At 36.9% G+C, this 19,088-nt stretch overlaps 1 protein-coding gene, 1 non-coding gene and 2 pseudogenes across 5 annotated transcripts; 2 read left to right on the forward strand and 2 right to left on the reverse strand.

Annotated features, from left to right (window-relative positions):
• Positions 1 to 698: 698 nt before the first annotated feature.
• AT2G06550 lies at positions 699 to 1,441 on the reverse strand (annotated as a pseudogene; the record flags this gene model as incomplete). The annotated part of the gene is made up of 1 exon: positions 699 to 1,441.
• Positions 1,442 to 2,104: 663 nt separating this feature from the next.
• AT2G06555 (uncharacterized protein) lies at positions 2,105 to 2,884 on the reverse strand. Of its 2 annotated transcripts, NM_147255.2 has the most exons (3): positions 2,552 to 2,884; positions 2,315 to 2,479; positions 2,105 to 2,228 (listed from the first exon to the last, which is right to left on the reverse strand). In NM_147255.2, the coding sequence occupies exons 1-3, from the start codon at positions 2,787 to 2,789 to the stop codon at positions 2,152 to 2,154; spliced, it is 480 nt and encodes a 159-aa protein (NP_671788.1). In that variant the 5' UTR covers positions 2,790 to 2,884; the 3' UTR covers positions 2,105 to 2,151. The 2 variants fall into 2 exon arrangements, with proteins under 2 accessions (NP_671788.1, NP_001189513.1); NM_001202584.1 differs by having other exon boundaries at positions 2,105 to 2,884.
• Positions 2,885 to 8,990: 6,106 nt separating this feature from the next.
• AT2G06560 lies at positions 8,991 to 14,211 on the forward strand (annotated as a pseudogene; the record flags this gene model as incomplete). Its single annotated transcript has 1 exon — positions 8,991 to 14,211.
• Positions 14,212 to 15,510: 1,299 nt separating this feature from the next.
• Positions 15,511 to 17,130, forward strand: AT2G06562. Its single transcript, NR_143733.1, has 2 exons — positions 15,511 to 15,953; positions 16,552 to 17,130. It is a non-coding gene; the product is annotated as an other RNA (non-coding RNA).
• The last annotated feature ends 1,958 nt before the right edge of the window (positions 17,131 to 19,088 follow it).

Raw genomic sequence — 19,088 nt, forward strand, 5'->3', positions numbered from 1 at the left:
ACACCAGAATTTAAATTCAATTAAACTCTGTCAAATTCCACAGTTTAATAACCCCCCTAAATAACATAAATAAAATGTGACACAACAATATATATTTCATTTTTTTTATTATAAAATTTAATATTATAATATATATTTTCATCAAAAATTGTATAATGAATATATGATACTTATTATTATGAAATGTTTCATTTTTAATCATATTTTATTTTGCAAAATTTTAAAATTCATATATTTAAAATTTAAATCTATAATACTGAATTAATTTTACCAATCAGGCTTTACTATTAAAAAACCTACAGAAAAAACCTACACCTACAGCAAACACAGTTACAGCAAAATAATTACAGCGAAAATTTTACTTCTACAGCCAAACCAATCACCCACAATATTACAATAAAAAAATATAGAATATACTTAAGCAAAATAAAATTTAAAATTGAAAAACAGAAAAAAAACATGATGATATAAATAATTTAGTCGCTTGTAGTAAATTACTTTGGCCTTATTTTTGCCAAATATGTTCAATCAAATCTTTTTTCAATTGTCGATGTGTTTGTTCATGATGTATTTGAGCTCGATTGGCCATCAAATTGTTCACATTTGTAGTTGTGTCTGTAGAAAAAGAGTTGTCTACTTGAGAAGTCCCGCTTCCTTCGCCTTCTACGAAATCAGATAAATCAAACTGAGTATATTCGTCTCGTTTATCTTCTATAATCATATTGTGCAATATGATACATGCTCTCATTATTTTGCCCATTCCCTCTTTATCCCAAAACAGACCTAGGTTTCAAATAATAGCAAACTGAGCCTGCAAGACTCCAAAAGCACGTTCGACATCTTTTCTCACTGCTTCTTGACAACTAGCAAATAATGATGCTTTCGGTCCTCGTGGACGGGTAATTGATTGGATGAATGTTCCCCACTTCGGATATATATCATATGTGAGGTAATAACCCATTTTGTTTTGATGTCCATTGATTTCGTACTTGAGTCGTGGAGCTCGACCTTCTAATATATCATCAACCACCGGTGAGCGGTCAAGAACATTTATATCATTACACGTACTTGAACCCCAAAAAAAGCATGTCAAATCCATAGATCTTGAAATGTCACGGCCTCTAAAATAATAGTGGATTTTCCATGTCCGCGTGAATACTGCCCTTTCCAAGCTGTAGTACAATTATTCCACTCCTAATGCATACAGTCAATGCTTCCTACCATTCCCGGAAAACCGCGTTCTTTTCCAAAATGAAGTAACCGTTCTAGATCCTCACGTGTAGGTCGCCTCAAATATTCATCTTGGAATAAATTTATTATGCCATCTACAAAATTCTCTAGTGCTTGACTCATAGTGGTTGCGCCCATGCGGAGGTATGCGTTCATCACATTGTTTGCAAGACCATATGCCAGACGCCTAATTGCGGTAGTACATTTCTGTAGGGCGGATAGACCTTGCTTCCCAGTAGCATCGTCCCTTTGTTGGAAATATGAAAATTGAGAAAGACTTTGAACAATACGAAGGAACAACGGCCTCGTCATTCGAAAGCGTCGTCGAAACATGCGATCATGGTAAATGGGGTCTTCCGAAAATTAATCGTTGCATAATCGAATATGACTTTCTTCGTGATCTCTCTCTATATTAGCATCCCTTTTTTTTCCTTTTTTTCGCCGCTACACGTCTACTAAAATTATCTAAACCATCTTCAAAACATTTTTCAAACATCTCCTCCAACGTATCATCATCATGAGAATGTGATGCCATTATTATTCAAAAGAGAATTGGGTTTGAGAAGAAAAACAATTAAAAGAGAATTGGATTTGTGAAGGAAAACAATTAAAAGAGTCTTGTGGTTTGTAAATGAAAATAAAGTCTTTGTTTGAGAATAATTGTAATGAAGAATTGTAATGAAAATATGAGAAGAGGAAGAATCGTTTGAATGGATTTCAATATGAGAAGAAAGACATATATATAAGAGAATTGTACAAATACATTGAGAAGGAAAAGAAAGACCATAGAAAGTAAAAACAAGTGGCTTCTGACCATAAAAACATTCATATGTCATGTGCTACTAAAAAACAAACAACTAGTAGCCCTACATTACATCCAAAACAACTACTAAAAACAAAAACAAGGTACATCCGAATATATTACACAACCCTACATTCAAGCATCAATACCCCACATCTCCTTTCCTTGCCGACATCACTAGCTTCCAAGAGGAAGTCTTGCACATAAAAAAGCAAAGAATATAAAATAATAATAAATGTTAAGTTAACAAAAGAACTGAACTAACAACACATACCTAAAGACCAGAATATTCATTCTCAGAAACAAACACATTGCTTCCAGAAAGATACTCTTGGATAAGAGAATTTTTAATTTGAATTTCCATATCACTCAATCCATTAGACCTATTAAGTAGGCTGTCAAGTAGCTTATGTTTGGAGAGTCTCTCTTTGACAGTCAAATCCTTCTCTTTCACTTCCCACATACGCTGAAGTTAATCAGCAGAACCAGCGTCAGCTCCTCCTTCACTCTTTCCCTTACCTTTTGACTTGGCTGAAGCCTTGGCTGCCTTCACACCTATAGGCCTTTTAAGACTTTCTTGTTCTACAGATGAAAGTTTAGCTTTCTTCTTGGCAGAAACTTTGATCAGTCTTGAGGATTCTCCAAACATGCTCAAGGATGAATTTGTTTTTTTGATCTTGATGGTAAAGCTTGTAGGCAAGCACGAGAATGTCATATTGAGTCTCTCCCCTGCGAGGAGTCCGACAGGCAAACTCATAACAGCCTGCAAAGTTCATGATGAGCTGAGAGAAGAGAGAAGGTCGTTGAAGCGAAGACCGGAGAAGTGAGGCCCTCGAGGAGATGCAATGGAAGAGATGAAGCAGGAGGAGAAGCAGAGGGAGTGAAGGCAAGATCGAGAGGGAAAATCGGCGGAGGAGAGTGAAAATCGGCAGAGAGGGAAAATCAGCGGAGGAGAGGGAAGTTCTAGGTTTTCTCGGGAGAGAGAGGTGAGAAAAACTGAAAGGTCTTTTTCCTCTGCTTTAGCCAAAACACGTTTCTAACAACAATCAGCACGTGCCACGTCATTTGTTATTGGGTATCAAAAATATCAATCAAGTGCTAAGACTTAGACCCAAAAATATTGTTTTATCCATTTAAAAATATTTTTGGGCTTTTGATACTAAATAAATATCACCGCTGGGCATGGTCTTAGGTTCACCAAATAAGGGTGAACTCTTGTATTCACTTTTTTTATTTATAAAATTTTGAACACTTTTTCGACTCACCTTTAGGGTGAACCGAGCGAGAGGAAAAATCGGCGGAGGAGAGGGAAGTTCTAGGTTTTCTCGGGAGAGATAGGTGAGAAAAAATGAAAGTTTTTTTTTTTCCTCTGTTTTAGCAAAAACGCGTTTCTAACAACAATCAGCACGTGCCACATCATTTGTTATTGGGTATCAAAAAATATAAATGAAGTGATATGGCTAAGACCCAAAAATATTGTTTGGTCCATTTAAAAATTTTTTTTGGGCTTCTAATACTCAGAAAATATCACTGCTGGGCATGGTCTTAGGTTCACCAAATAGGGGTGAACTATTGTATTCACTTTTTATTTATAAATTTTTGAAAACTTTTTTGACTCACCTTTAGGGTGAAGCGATCGAGAGAAAAAATCGGCGGGGGAGAGTGAAAATAGGCGGAGAGGGAAAATCGGCGGAGGAGAGGGAAGTTCTAGGTTTTCTCGGGAGAGAGAGGTGATAAAAAATGAAAGTTTTTTTTCTTCCTCTACTTTAGCCAAAACGCGTTTCTAACAACAATCAGCACGCACCACGTCATTTGTTATTGGGTATCAAAAATATCAATCAAGTGATACGGCTAAGACCCAAAAATATTGTTTTGTCCATTTAAAAATATTTTTTGGGCTTCTGATACTCAGAAAATATCACCGCTGGGCATGGTCTTACGTTCACCAAATAGGGCTGAACTCTTGTATTCACTTTTTTTATTGTTAAATTTTTGAAAACTTTTTCGACTTCCCTTTGGGGTTAACCGATCGAGAGGGAAAATCAGCGGAGGAGAGTGAAAATCGGCGGAGAGGGAAAATCGGCGGAGGAGAGGGAAGTTCTAGGTTTTCTCGGGAGAGAGAGGTGAGAAAAAATGAAAGTTTTTTTTTTCCTCTCATTTAGCCAAAACCCGTTTCTAATAACAATCAGCACGTGTCACGTCATTTGTTATTGGTATCAAAAATATCAATCAAGTGATATGGCTCAGACCCAAAAATATTGTTTTGTCCATTTAAAAATATTTTTTTGGCTTTTGATACTAAAAAAAAATCATCGTTGGGTATGGTCTTTGGTTCACCAAATAGGGGTGAACTCTTATATTCAATTTTTTTATTTATAAATTTTTCAAAACTTTTTCAACTCACCTTTAGGGTGAACCGATCGAGAGGAAAAATCGTCGAGGGAGAGTGAAAATCGGCGGAAAGGGAAAATCGGCGGAGGACAGGGAAGTTCTAGGTTTTCTCAGGAGAGTGAGGTGATAAAAAATGAAAGTTTTTTTTTCCTCTGCTTTAACCAAAACGCGTTTCTAACAACCATCAGCACTTGCCACGTCATTTGTTATTGGGTATCAAAAATATCAATTAAGTGATACGGCTTAGACCCAACAATATTGTTTTATCCATTTAAAAATACTTTTTGGGCTTCTGATACTCATAAAATATCACCGCTGGGCATGGTCTTAGGTTCAACAAATAGGGGTGAACTCTTGTATTCAATTTTTTTATTTATAAATTTTTGAAAACTTTTTCGACTCACCTTTAGTGTGAACCAATCAAAATACAACAATATGTAATATCATACTTTATTTAAAAATAAATCAAAATTAAAATCAGAAAACAAATAAGGAAATAAAATCTGTATATTTTGAATTGAAAATGGTTAAGTATCAGTTTGTGTTTATAAATAAGAATTTGGGTTTAGATTTGATAATTAAACAAAATTAAATATCGGTTTGGGTTTATAAAAACGTATTTAGAGTTTAGATTTTACTATTAAACAAAATTATATGTTGGTTTGGGTTTATAAAATAGTATATAGGGTTTAGATTTTACAATTAAACAAAATCATATGTCGGTTTAGGTTTATAAAAGAGTGGTTAGGGTTTAAAAATTTAGAATTAAATGAAATTAGATATCAGTTTGGATTTAATGAAAATTGTTTAGGGTTTACATTTTACAATAAAACAAAATTATATGTCAATTGGGTTTATAAAAATAAGGTTTAGGGTTTTACATTTTATAATTAAACAAAATTATATATCGATTTGGATTTATAAAAGAGTGATTATGGTTTAGACTTTAAAGTTAAATAGGATTATATGTCGTTTTCGGTTTGCAGAGATTTTATTTCCTTAGTTTGTGTTGTTTTCTAATTTTAATTTTAATTTATTTTAAATAAAGTGTGACATGACATATTGTTGTATTTTAATTGATTATTAAAGATGGAGTGAATGAAGTTGGTTCACCCCTAGAGGGTGAACCCAAGAATTGTTCTAAATTTTATCATGTCATCTAACACTTCAAATTTTTTTTTAAGAAAATAGACAAAAAAATAAAGTAAATCCTCGACAAAAATAATAATTAATTAGTGGAGTCGAGTCGTTAAGAAAACAAATTAAACGGAGTCGTCTCTTTTCTTTTTAGGTTTTTGATTTTGTGGTCACTATTACGTGAATTGTTTTCAATAACAAAATATTCATGTAACTCTCTGATTTAAGGAATATGGTGGTACATACGGAGAAGGTTTAAAAAAATTGATTTGGCCACCGATGTCACCAAAGTGCACTTATCTTTTCGGTCACACGTCCTAAGAGAACTCCATATTACCTTCCGAGAAATGATTGTCGGAACCATGCGAATGAGGACAAAGCATGGAGAAAGATTATGTGGTGATTTGTAGGGATAGTAACAAGTCTTTAAAGCCTCTCGTACGTGACGCATCGACCGTCGGACAAGGTGGGCCCATGGACCCGAGAGAGGAAGTGTGGCCCACTGGTAGGGGCGGTCGGGGCGTTACAGTAAACCAATTTTATCAATTGTTTTGTTTTGCAATTTTGCGATTTTTATAATTTTACAGTAAACCAACTTTATCACTTTCTATAATTAAAGATCATAGAGAATATTCGATGGTTAAGCTGATATTTAGAACATTCTTATATCTTAAGCGATATACTTTCCCTGATTAAGGAAGAAGTTACCATACACTTCAGAATTGTATTTGTTGATATTAAATTAAATATTTTACGTAAAAGTTACCATATAAGTCCGGTTAGGTTTCATTTTCCTTATATAATCGATCTGAAATCGAATTGAAATAAAAAGTTCCAATTAGATAAATTACCTGTAAATTGGCTTAAATTGAAGAAGCTTAATTTTCGATTTAACCTAACTCGTTTAGCGAATGTACTTCTCTTTTAATAGTATAGAGATTCCAAACAAATCTAAAAAAGACAAAAAAGAAAGAAAGTAATTTTGACATAAGCAGAGATTGACAAACAATTCTTATAAAATAATTAATGTTGGAGAATTCTAAACACCAAATGAAATATTTATGAACAATGTCCATTAGATGTGTAGAGACAGTTTTATCAATTCCATATTTCAAGGTTTGTTGTTAATTGTATAATAATTCTAGACAACATTCTAGATAAAGCAAAAATATTAGTGCAAGAATCAAGATCTTTCTTGTTTTGGAGCCTAGGTTGAAAAAGTGGACCTAGGACTTGGGCTATGATCGGTGTGGGAGAAACATTCAAACATGACGCGATAAGAAGGTGCCTCAAAAATTTTACGAATAAGAAGGTGCCTAGTTAAGGGTGCCAAAGTTTCGTTGAAGAGGAGGCCCAAGTTCGTGGTCTTTGGTTTGACGGGAGATTGTTGGGTACAAACCAAAAGTCCCACATCGGAAGTTTAGAAAAAGAGTTTCTAAGATATAAGTCAAGTCCAACTCCAACTAGTATGAGGTCTTTTGGGAAGGAACCCAATAACAAATCCTTGCAGGCTTGAACATGTAAGTCTAAAGAGGACAATATCATACTAAATGGGAGTTGAAATGAGCTTAGAAAGCCCATTATAGTTAATAGAAATTTCATACTTTTCTCTATCGTCCCAAGGACTTGGATCTTCTTGAAGAATCTTTTCATTTTCTTTTTATTTCGAGGATTTTTATATTTTGAGCCAATAGGCCTCCCACACTTTAACTGAACCTTATGTTCATTAATTTTGCTCTCATCTAACTCCAGCTCTCTAAGAATTTCAACTCTTGATGGGGCATTTGCAGCGGGGATATATGACTTTGTCACCTTTTTGTATCGGCGAATGAATCTGGTAATTGATTTTCCATATTTTTTAAATGTACAATCTTTAGTACTTCCAGCTCACGTTGCTTCGTAGAGGGGGGGGGGGGAGGATTAAGATATTTTAAAGATGGTGCACACCATTCTATATTTTTATGCATATGCATTTGATGAATTACTTCCCTTAAAGCTGGGAATTCATCTTCATCAAAATGGCAATCGGCAAAATGTGCCGTAAACGAATCACCAGTTTGTGGTTCAAGATACCTTATTATGCTCGGTGACACATAACCGACGTATATTCCCAATCTCCTTGTTCTTTGTAGCGGTGCTATAAGCACATATACCGCATATCCAAAAATGCGGAGATGGGATAAATTTGGTACTTGACCATAAGTCATGTGTAAATGGGAATATTGATTATCTGCGCTTGGTCTAATCTGAACCAAAGCCGCAACATACAATATAGCATGACCCCATATAAAAATTGGGAGTTTTGTTCTCAATATTAACGGTCTTGCAATGAGTTGCAACGTTTAATTAATGATTCGTCCATGCCATTTTGTGTATGAACATGAGGGACCGGATGCTCTACATCGATTCCCCTCGATACACAATAGTCATTAAAGGCTTGCAAAGTAAATTCCCCAACATTATCAAGCCAGACTTTTTTTATGGCATAATCAGGAAAGTGTGCCTCTAACCTGATTATTTGGGCAATAAATCTTGCGAAAGCCGTGTTTCGTGTAGTCAAAAGATATACATGTGACCATCTAGTGGATGCGTCAATTAATACCATAAAACATCGAAACCCACCATGGTGGATTGGCCCACATATATCACCATGACTTCTCGACAAGAATTCAGGTCTTTCACTCCCAATTTTGATTGGCGATGGTCTTATTATGAGTTTTTCTTGAGAACATGTTTTACATGAAAACTCACGAGATTTAAATATTTTCTTGTTTTTAATGGATGGTTTTAGAATTTTTCATAATTTTTGGCATCATGACTGAATCAGGATGTCCAAGTCTTTCATGTCATATCTTAAATATACTAGTAAACTCACTTGAGTGATTGTCACTCGAGTTTACTGTAACATTTGATGCGATTCTATTTATTTTTGTGCAATATAATTCGAAGGATAACATTGGCAATTCTTCTAATATATATATGCATCTCAAAATTTATGCAAAGATATTCAATGCCAACTTTATTGATAGTCTCTATATGATATTCATTACTTCGGATATCTTGGAAACTTATCAAGTTACTATGAGACTTAGGAGAATATAATGCATCATTTACTTTAAAAGGAGTTCCCCTTGGCATTGTAAAAATGGATTCGCCGAAGCCTAATATTATCTTTGCATGGCCATATATAGTACTCACGCTTCTACCAGAGTCTTTTATTTGGAGAGAGGAGAAGTATTTTGTATCTTTAGAGATTGTGTGTGTAGAAGCACTGTCCGTCAGACATATATCTTCATCCTCAATCTCGTATTTTGAAATGATTCTGGGATAAAATATTTATTCATTAAATTTTGACATAGGCTATCCACATGTCATAATATATTATAGTAAAATGAAAGTGAAGTTGTCAATATCGGTGCTAAAAACTAAAACGCATCGTTTTGCTCTGAGGGCGAAAAAAGGGCGAACTAGGGTTTTAAGCTTCCTCCGCAAGTTCCGATGCCGGAGACAACAAAAACAACGATCAGCATAGCGGAGAATGTTCGATGCAGGGAATGACTTAAGTCAAGTGTTGATGCGGGATGAGGGGGTTCTGCAGATTTTGGAGAAGGAAATGAGTTCTACTGAGATTACGTTGCAGGTGGGAAATATTGATTTGGAGAAGAAGCAGTACCTGCTCGTAAGGTGGAGTCAATAGGGAAACCACATGGGAGTTGGGCTGCGGTGGTTAAAAACAAAGTTGAGTCTAAAATAGTGGTTTTGATTATTGAGGAGGTTGATGGAGTACCATCGGCTCGAATTCCCGATAGTGTTTTCAAGGAAGCTAAACCATTATGGGAAGACTTCTTAGTTGGAAAGTTCTTGGCAAAGGCTCCTTTTGTTGGGGGTATTCATGCTTTAGTGAATAAGATATGGACACTTGGAGATAAATCGGTAAAGATTGATGTGTTTGTGGTGAACCACACAACAGTGAGGTTCAGAATCAAAGATGAACGTACTAGAGCTCGAGTTCTAAGAAGAGGTATGTGGAACCTGTGCGGAGTTCCTGTGGTGCTATCGAAATGGACTCCAATAGTTGATATGGATCAAGAAGAGATTAAAACTATGCCACTTTGGGTAATAGTGAAGAATGTGCCACCAAAGTATTTCTCTTGCAAAGTGCTAAGTGCTATAACAAGTCCATTGGGAACGCCAAAGAAACTCCACCCGGATACAGAAGCAATCAAAACTTTTGAGGAGGCAAAAGTATTTGTAGAAGTGGACTTCACGAAGAAATTACCAAAGTGTTTCTCTTTCAAGTCAGAAAAAGGAGGAGATACAGTAGTCGAATATGTTTATCCATGGTTACCTCCAAGATGTAACAGCTGTGATAGATGGGGTCATTTAAGTACAGATTGTTTATCAAGGAAAAAGGCAGAAAATAGAGTTGAGGTAACCAAACCAGTAGAAACTAAGGTGGCAGATCTAGAGCCAGAGACAAGTAATGGTCTGGAACAGAGTTTGAAAGAAAATAAAGAAGATGGGAATAATAATGCAGAGGAGTTAATTGAGAACTCACAACACCAGTCCAAGGATGCTCTGACATGGAATACTCCTACTAAAACAATAAAGAGTCCTAGCAAAGCCAACGAACTGCGTTATGGAGAAGTGTCCATCTTGTCCAACTCTTTTTTCTGTCTTAGTGACAAAGGAGAAGAAGTAGAAGAAGGAGAAGTATATGCTGATATAGAGGTAGAGAAATCAGACCACGTAGAGGATAAGGGGGATGATTACGTGGTGGAAGAAGAATCCCAACAGGAGGGGAAAACTTTACCTACTAATAATTAGGAAGAAGCAGGGAATCTGAGGATATCTCTTCCGAGAGCATCTAAAGATAGTCACAAATGCGTCTCATCAAACAAAACGTAGAATACTAGGACTCAAAAACCTAGTTTTCTAAAAAAACGTCACACTCCAAATAATCATTGATGTCAGGTTTCTTCTGGAACATCAGGGGCTTCAATAAAAATAGTAAACAAGGTGTTGTTAGGAACTGGATGAAGGAGGGGAAATTTGATTTTGGATGTCTGATAGAAACAAAAATAAAGGCAGGCAAAGCGGATTGAATAGTTAGTTCAGTGTTTAAAGACTGGTCTCTACTATCTAATTATGAAGAACATCGATTGGGAAGGTTGTGGTTAGTATGGAGAAGTAATGTCAGGGTAACTCCACTCTACAAGACATCTCAACTCATCACTTGCTCAATACTTGTAGAAGGAAGAGATGAAGAATTCTTTGTCTCTTTTATTTATGCGTCAAATTTTGCAGCAGAGAGAAAATTGCTTTGGAGTGATCTTAGGAATCATCAAGACTCTCCTCTCTTTCAAAAGAAAGCATGGCTTATTTGTGGAGATTTTAACAAAATATTGGAAGGCGACGACCACTCACTTTTTGCGACCATACCAACAATACCACAGGGGATGCGGGACCTTCAGGACTTAGTGAGATACTGTGAACTCACTGATCTGAGCTATCAAGGACAGAGATATACTTGGTGTAATAAACAGAAGGAGGGTGTGATTTGCAAGAAACTAGATAGAGTTCTGGTTAGCAAAAATCGGATTCAAGATTATAGTCAGTCTTATTCTGTTTTTGAGTCAGGTGGCTGTTCTGACCACATGAGATGCAGATTTCATTTATCGAAAGAAGGGATGCGGGTTAAGAGACCATTTAAGTTCGTGAACACTACCACTGAATACACGGGTTTTCATATAGAGCTTGAAGAAAGTTGGAAGAGGAGTCCTCCACTTTTTCACTCAACTGCTGCAATGTTTAGATTGTCAAAGAAGCTAAAAGGATTGAAACCCCAACTGAGAAACATGGGGAAGAAGATGATCGGGAATATCTCTATAAGAACAAAGGAAGCGTATAAGATTCTTTGTGAAAGGCAAGCTGCTACAATGTCTGACCCAACAGAGCAAGCTATTATTGCAGAGGAAAATACATATGAGATCTGGAGTAGGTTATCGGAGATAGAGGAACGATATCTACAACAAAAGGCCAAACTCCATTGGATGAAAGTGGGAGATCAGAACAATAAAACATTCTATTCCGCTGCAAAGCTCAAGGAAGTTAGAAATAACATCATGGAGATACAGTGTGAAGATAAAACTGTTGCTGCGAATCAAGAGAGTATCAAAGCTGAAGCAGAGAGATACTTCAAGGAATTTTTGTCTATAAAACCTGCAGATTATGTTCAATGGTCCACAGAGGAGCTTGAAAACATTCTGCAATTCAAATGTGATGAACAAGACAAACACATGCTGATAACCGAAGTAACGGAGGAGGAGATAAAAAAGGTTCTTTTTGCGATGCCATCAAACAAATAACCAAGACCGGACGGTTTCACCTGCGAGTTTTTCAAGGAATCTTGGTCTATAGTGGGGAAGGATTTTGTGGTAGCTATCCAGTCTTTTTTTAAAACAGGATTTTTACCAAAAGGAGTCAACTCAACGATTTTAGCCTTGATTCCAAAGAAGAAAGAAGCGTTGGTCATGAAGGACTATAGACCCATCTCTTGCTGCAATGTTCTCTACAAGATAATATCAAAGATTCTCGCAGGCCGACTAAAGATGATCCTCCCGAAATTTATAGCACCTAACCAATGTGCTTTTATAAAAGACAGATTGTTCATGGAGAATCTCTTATTCGCCACAGAAATCATCAAAGAATACCACAAAGAATCTATCTCCCCCCGGTGTGCTATGAATATAGACATTTCTAAAGCATTTGACTCAGTCCAATGGGGATTTCTACTCAACACCTTGAGAGCTTTAGCATTCCCAGAGCAGTATGTGAAATGGATCCAAACTTGCATAAGCTCTGCATCTTTCTCTATTCAAGTCAATGGAGAACTTGCAGACTATTTTAACAGTTAAAGAGGTCTCCGACAGGGATTCTCTCTCAGCCCATACTTATTCGTCATTTGCATGAATGTTCTCTCGCGCAAGCTAGACATGGCTGCAAATGAAAAACAGATTGGCTATCAGCCGAACTACAAAAGCATGAAACTCACACATTTATGTTTTGCAGATGACTTGATGGTATTTGTAGAAGGCAAGAAGAAGTCCATAGAAGGAGCCTAGCGGTCTTCGAGGAGTTTGCAGTTCACTCGGGCTTGAAGATAAGTCTTGAGAAATCCACTATCTACATGGTCGGAGTAGACACACATATAAAAGAAGATATCCTTGCTCAATTCCCGTTTGAACAGGGATCTCTACCGGTCCGTTACCTGGGGCTGCCACTAATGACAAGGAAGAGGTCCTCTGCTGATTACTTACCGCTCCTAGAGAAAATACGTTCCCAAATAAGCATATGGACTGCCCGTACACTCTCCTTTACTGGGAGGCTTCAGTTACTCACTTCAGTGACTTTCAGTTTGATAAATTTTTGGACTGCAACTTTCAGACTACATAAGAGTTGCATCAAGAAGATTGACAAAATTTGCTCCGCTTTCCTTTGGTCTGGTCCATCTTTAAACCCGAGGAAAGTAAAGGTAGCGTGGTCTACTGTGTGCACTCCCAAGAGTGAAGGAGGATTGGGGCTGAGATCAGTAGAGGAAACAAATAAGGTTTGCATGCTAAAGCTGATTTGGAGAATTCTCTCAGCAAAAGGCTCTCTATGGGTGGACTGGATCAAAATGCATTTGATAAGAGGTGGCTCTTTCTGGGCGGTGAGAGAAACAAGTTCTAGTGGGTCTTGGATATGGAGGAAGCTTTTGAAGTATCGAGAAACAGCAAAGAGGTTTCATAAGGTGGAAGTACGAAATGGTGAGAAAACATCCTTCTGGTATGACTCATGGTGTTCTTTAGGCTGCCTATATGACAAGCTCGGAGATAGAGGTTGTATTGATATGGGGATCCCGAAAGAAAGTACTTTGTCTCCAGTAATGAAGAGAACAAAAAGAAGAAGGCATCGACAACCTGTTTTAAACACTGTTGAGTGTAAGCTACAAAAACAGAAACAAAACCGAGTAGAAACAAAGAAAGACATCGCTATATGGAAAGGAAAAAACGATTATTACAAATCAAATTTCCGATCCAAAGAAACATGGTTGCAGCTCAGAAACACGAAACCGGAGATGTAGGGGCATAAGGAGATTTGGTTCTCGAACTCGACTCCAAAGTATGCTCTCCTTACTTGGTTGGTGGTCAGGAACAGTTTAGCAACAGGGGAGAGAATGGGGCAGTGGAAACAATATGCAAATACTAGCTGTACTTTCTGCAAAACTCAGATAGAAACAAGTGACCATCTCTTCTTTCAATGTGATTACTCAAGGAAAGTTTGGAATGGACTGGTACGTGGGCTGCTATTGGACAAATACTCAGAAAAATGGCAAGATATAATGCTAATGCTTGCAAGAAAAGACTTCAACACCACAAAGAGCTTCATCCTTGGATATGTTTTGCAGAACTCAATTCACTCGATATGGAGGGAAAGGAACGCTAGAAGACATGGCGAGGAACCGTCACCCGCGGAGAGACTAATCAAGTTAATCGACAAAAACATTAGGAACCGGTTGAGTACAATGCGAAGAGGAGGTCAAGAGAAGTATGAAAAGGGGATTCAAATGTGGTTTGGATCAAGAAGAACATCTTAAGAGTTCTTTAATTTTTTTTTAAGACAAGTCTACATGTATATGTATAAACGTTTATTTTTTCTTGAATATAATTTAACATTAGATTCAAAAAAAAAAATATATTACAGTAAAACATTATCCCAAAAACAAAAGCATATATAATGTTTGTCATGTATAGCATAATTATACATATGGCTATAATATATTACATTGATTTATCGTTTTCATGATCAATCGAGAAAATCTGCCATACCAAAATGATTGGCCTTTAAAGGAAGGTCCCGACTTATCACGATGAGATTAGTTTCAACATCCCTTTCTTTTGTCTTTTGTGAGGCTTGATACTGATAGACTAAATGTTTTGGTATACGACACGTCATGTACTAGTGTCCTTTCATGTCGCATCTGTGGTAAGTGCTTTCAATATACCATTTCTTAACACGGCCAACATCATTCACATGAAGATTTTTGTTGGTTTTTTCTGTGTTGAAATCATTGTGATGGAAACTTCTTCCTTTTCCTCGACCACGACCACAACCTCTCCCATGACCACTACCACTACCACAGCCTCGCCAAGGTCTGGATCCTCACCAATTATCATCACCAGATGTAGCAACATTCACTTCTAAAAGTGAAGCTGATCCAGGTGGGGGAGATAAATGATTCATCATCACGAGTTCATTATTTTTCTCAGCAACCAAAAAGACTTGCATCAACTCGGAATAACAAGTGTGTCCTTTGGCCCAATATTACTGGTGAAGGATTACAATTCCAGGATGAAACGTGGAGAGCGTTTTTTCAATCATCTCATAATCGCTCACTTTTTCACCACATAATATCATCCTAAAGGTGATTCTAAACATGGCAGAACTATAATCACCAACACTTTTGTAATCCAAGAACCGGAAATATATGTGTATCATTTTTGAGTGAATTTTTTCTTATAGGTTCTAAGACACAATACTTATAGCACATATTAGATAAATTAGCAAATATATATTAAGAAAAAAATGGAACATACAAATTTGAACAATTTGCAATCGCGTAAAGCAACAATAAAGGAATATAAGTTTGGAAAAAGTTGTTGAGATCGTATATATTTCATGTAATATGTAACATTAAATATTTAGTGTCCAAAAGAATAAGACTTTTGAAAGCATACTATGATGGATTAATTACGAGAAAGGACCGAAAAAATAAAAACTTACAAGATCAGGAACTTTCGTATGTACTTACAAAACCCGACACTTTCATCTTTGCAAATAGACCGTTCTACCCTTCAATTATAATATCGAAGCTAAAGAATAAAATATGCGACATCTCTGTTGTAGACAAGAGGGCTCAAATTTATTGCGGCTGTCCAGTGTTGGCTTCTCTGTTACCTCATCGTTATCGCCTTAGTTTTGTTACGCATCCAACACGGCCAGAGAATTTCTCTGATTCATCAACAAGCGGGAGATTTTCCCTTGATCTACTTTTGTATGTACCGGATGTTTCAGAAAGTTGATTCCGTTTCTCCCCGTCGGCCATGTCCGACTGATTTTTACCCGCCATCATCGATTCATCAATAAACGTAAGATTCTTCGTCGATCTATCGAGATTCAGTTCCGTCTTTGATTTTGTGTTTACTGTCTACCATCAGATCTACTTGTTATCGAATTCTGATGCGTCGATCTACTTTTGCATGTACCAGAAATTACAGAAACTTGATTCCGTTTCACCCTATCGTCTTTGTTTGGCTGATTTTCATTCTCCATCATCGATTCATCGTTAAACGTAAGCACCTTCGTCGATCTTTCGTATTTAGTTTCGTCCTTGGTTTGTGTTCACTGTATACTTTCAGATCTACTTTGGTTACTTCACAAGCATCTTGTTGTACCGTTATTGTGTTAACTTGGATAGTACCAAGCACTTATGTTATGCACGGTTTTGCATCTTTCAGTTCAGTGAAGATTTAGTAATGTAGTCTGATGCAGACGAAGTTTACCAATGTGTATCAGGTTCTATGCATCCCCAAATTCCCCTGTTTATGACTATGTCCCCTTGGATTCCCACATTAGTATCCATTAGGGTTTTAGTTAATTGCGTAAATTACTCAATTATATGCATTCATGTAAATGTGTTACTTATACTGTTGTGTTAACTTTACTCCCTTGTGTTCCCAAATTAGTGTCCATTAGGGTTTAGCTTTCATCTGTTACTTAGAGTTATAATATTGTTAGTACCTTTGTCTGTTTCGCCTCCCACAGTCGTAGCATAAGGGTTTTACTTTGCTGCGTAAAAAGCTGACACTTATGTATATATTTTGTTAGACCTATGTATCCAAGCACTTCTCTGTTGTAGGAACTTACGACTTGTACTCCATCTTTCTCAGGTGACCTTCCTCCTCGCTTGCTTGCCCTCAATTGCTACCCTTCTCATCTTGTCTGCATCAACTCATATTCAAAGGCAAAATATATTATTGATATTTACAATGTCTTGTATGGAACTCCTGAGTTAGAACTTCTGCTCCAGTCTCCGCTTGGGTCAATTTTTTTGCTTCCTATCAGGCAGTGTTCTTTGTCTAGTCAGCTTCTGCACCAGTTACTACGTAGGCAGCTGTTTACATCTGAAGTTGATGCAACCTGGTTTGTGTTTGCAGGACAGCCATTACGGTTTTCTTTGCAAGAGTTTGAGGAAGTCACAGGTTTGTGTTGTTCTAAATATCCGTCAGCTGCTGAAGTACGTTCTACTACTTCATATGATGATGGCGAATCTCCTTACTTGTACAAACTCATTGAGGGCCAACTCGGTTTGACGACTGTGAAATCATTGGTTAGCCGTCTCAAATCTGATTGTGCCATGTCTTCTTGGCGTAAATTCCAAATATCTCTTGTTGTTATTGTTGAAGGTGTCTGATATAGGTTAAATTAATCCTAAGACCACTCTCTCAAATAAAGAGGTCAGTTGCAGCACTGAGGGATCGAATTCACAAAGTTCTCGGATCACGCAATAGATTAAGGTTTTGAATTAAGCTAAGTAAAACATTAATGAAAATAAAGAGAAACAAAAGTAAACAATAGCAATCGATTGGATGGTTGTGAAACAAGATAATAAATGCGTCAGGCTTAAGGTATTCTCAGGAGATAAATGATAGTAGATCTAGAAATAGCTAAGTTGTTATCGAACCGTTCTTGAAAACAAACTATGATTTTAGAGTAACCGGTGGCGTTCCGCGAAACTCTCTATACTTAGAGCTAAGATAACCGGAGAAGCCGAGAAATCATATACTAAAGCATGCATTATTATCAAGTCTGATTAGTTCACCTAGTATCTAAACCAGAGCCCTTCTATGAGCCTACCTGTTTTTTCTTAAATGCCTAGGCTCATCTATGATGGATCTAATAACAAGTACCTATGGCGGGCATACCTATTATCTAATATCAAGTTCTAGTTAGCTACTCTAGAACTAGCATTAAGAACAATCAAGATGAAGAATCCTACAGATAACCTAGCAAGGGGCAATCTACTAAATCATCTAAATCCCTAATGAAAAACCCTAAATCTAACAGGAAAACTACTCAAGCATGATGAATAAAGCAAACAACATGATTAGAATAGAAATCAATGAATAAAACAAGAGAAGAATAGAGTTAAGAAGAATCTTCTCTAAAGGGAGTCTCCACAGGGTTTTGCTCCCAAAGTACAAAAGAGATAGAAAATAGCCTCTCCAAGCTTAGTCTAAAACAATGACCTAATAACCATATATATATGTCTCAAAAACGTGTTGGGCCTTAATTAAACATAGGAGAAAGTTCTGGGCCGAATTTGGAAATCTTCAAAACATCAGTAAGTTGCGTCTCGAAATTGCCGTCATGTATTGGTGTCGTTCGACACCTACGTCCATTTTCGTCTCCGGATTGCTTCTGCAGCTTAAGTTGTCTGTTGATCTCCAGAATGCTCCATAATCTCTAAATGCATCCCAAACATGTAAAGACCTGAAAAGGACTAGAAAAGACTGTAGAAATAACAATTAGACTCTAAAACCTATACCTAAAACATTGTTAAAAACAGTAAAAATAGGGATATATCAGTGTCCTTCTAAGTGCGTCCCAACATGTGCGTCCATATGTCGAAGTAGTAAAGATGGTTAAGAATGTTGATTTTTTCTCAATTATCCTTTACATTGCTTTGTAACTTTCTCATGCATCGTTCATACTGACACATTGCACACTTGTTGTCTCACATACCATTTACACTCTCACATATTCTTTACATAAGTCTACATTTATAAACTGTTTGAGTTTTTATTGGAACACATTTCATATTTCCTAAAATGTCTTATCACTTTCAAATACTGGAACACACAACTTCTTTTATGACCCATAATTGTTTCCACCAACATGACTGATACCCCCCTATATAAATTTCTAGCAAGACAAGATATTTACAAAAAGAAAAAGATAGAAAACCTTGACCTCAACATTGCTCTCGACATCGCAGCACGTGTTGGGCGTGATTCAGTTGTTGATCTTGCTGGCATGCTATCAACCTCTACGTATTATCGCTTCCTCTCTGCCCACCCTGATGTGCTGAAGACTGTTTCTTTGCAAACCTTTTATCAAAAATGCCGCCCGTTGTAATCTTCTCTTCACCGCTCGGCCTATCTTTGCCCGATGCCTCGAAGATTCTTATCATTCAGCTGTATACCTTGAGAGCCTCCGCCTGGCTGCAAGCGAGGGCCGAGTAGAGGAAGGATTTCACATGTTACGCTTTTAGCAAGCAGCACAGCGAACCAGCTTCCCACCTGCAACCATGTTCATGTTGTCTCTATTTCAGACTATTTTAGGTTTTTATGATGATGGCATATCATCTTCCCCCTGTTTATTGACTTCATTGGATCTTATGCTGCAGCTGATACTGTAGCAACCT

Source organism: Arabidopsis thaliana, chromosome 2 (genome assembly GCF_000001735.4).
Source record: "Arabidopsis thaliana chromosome 2, partial sequence".
Classification (NCBI taxonomy): Eukaryota; Viridiplantae; Streptophyta; class Magnoliopsida; order Brassicales; family Brassicaceae; genus Arabidopsis; species Arabidopsis thaliana.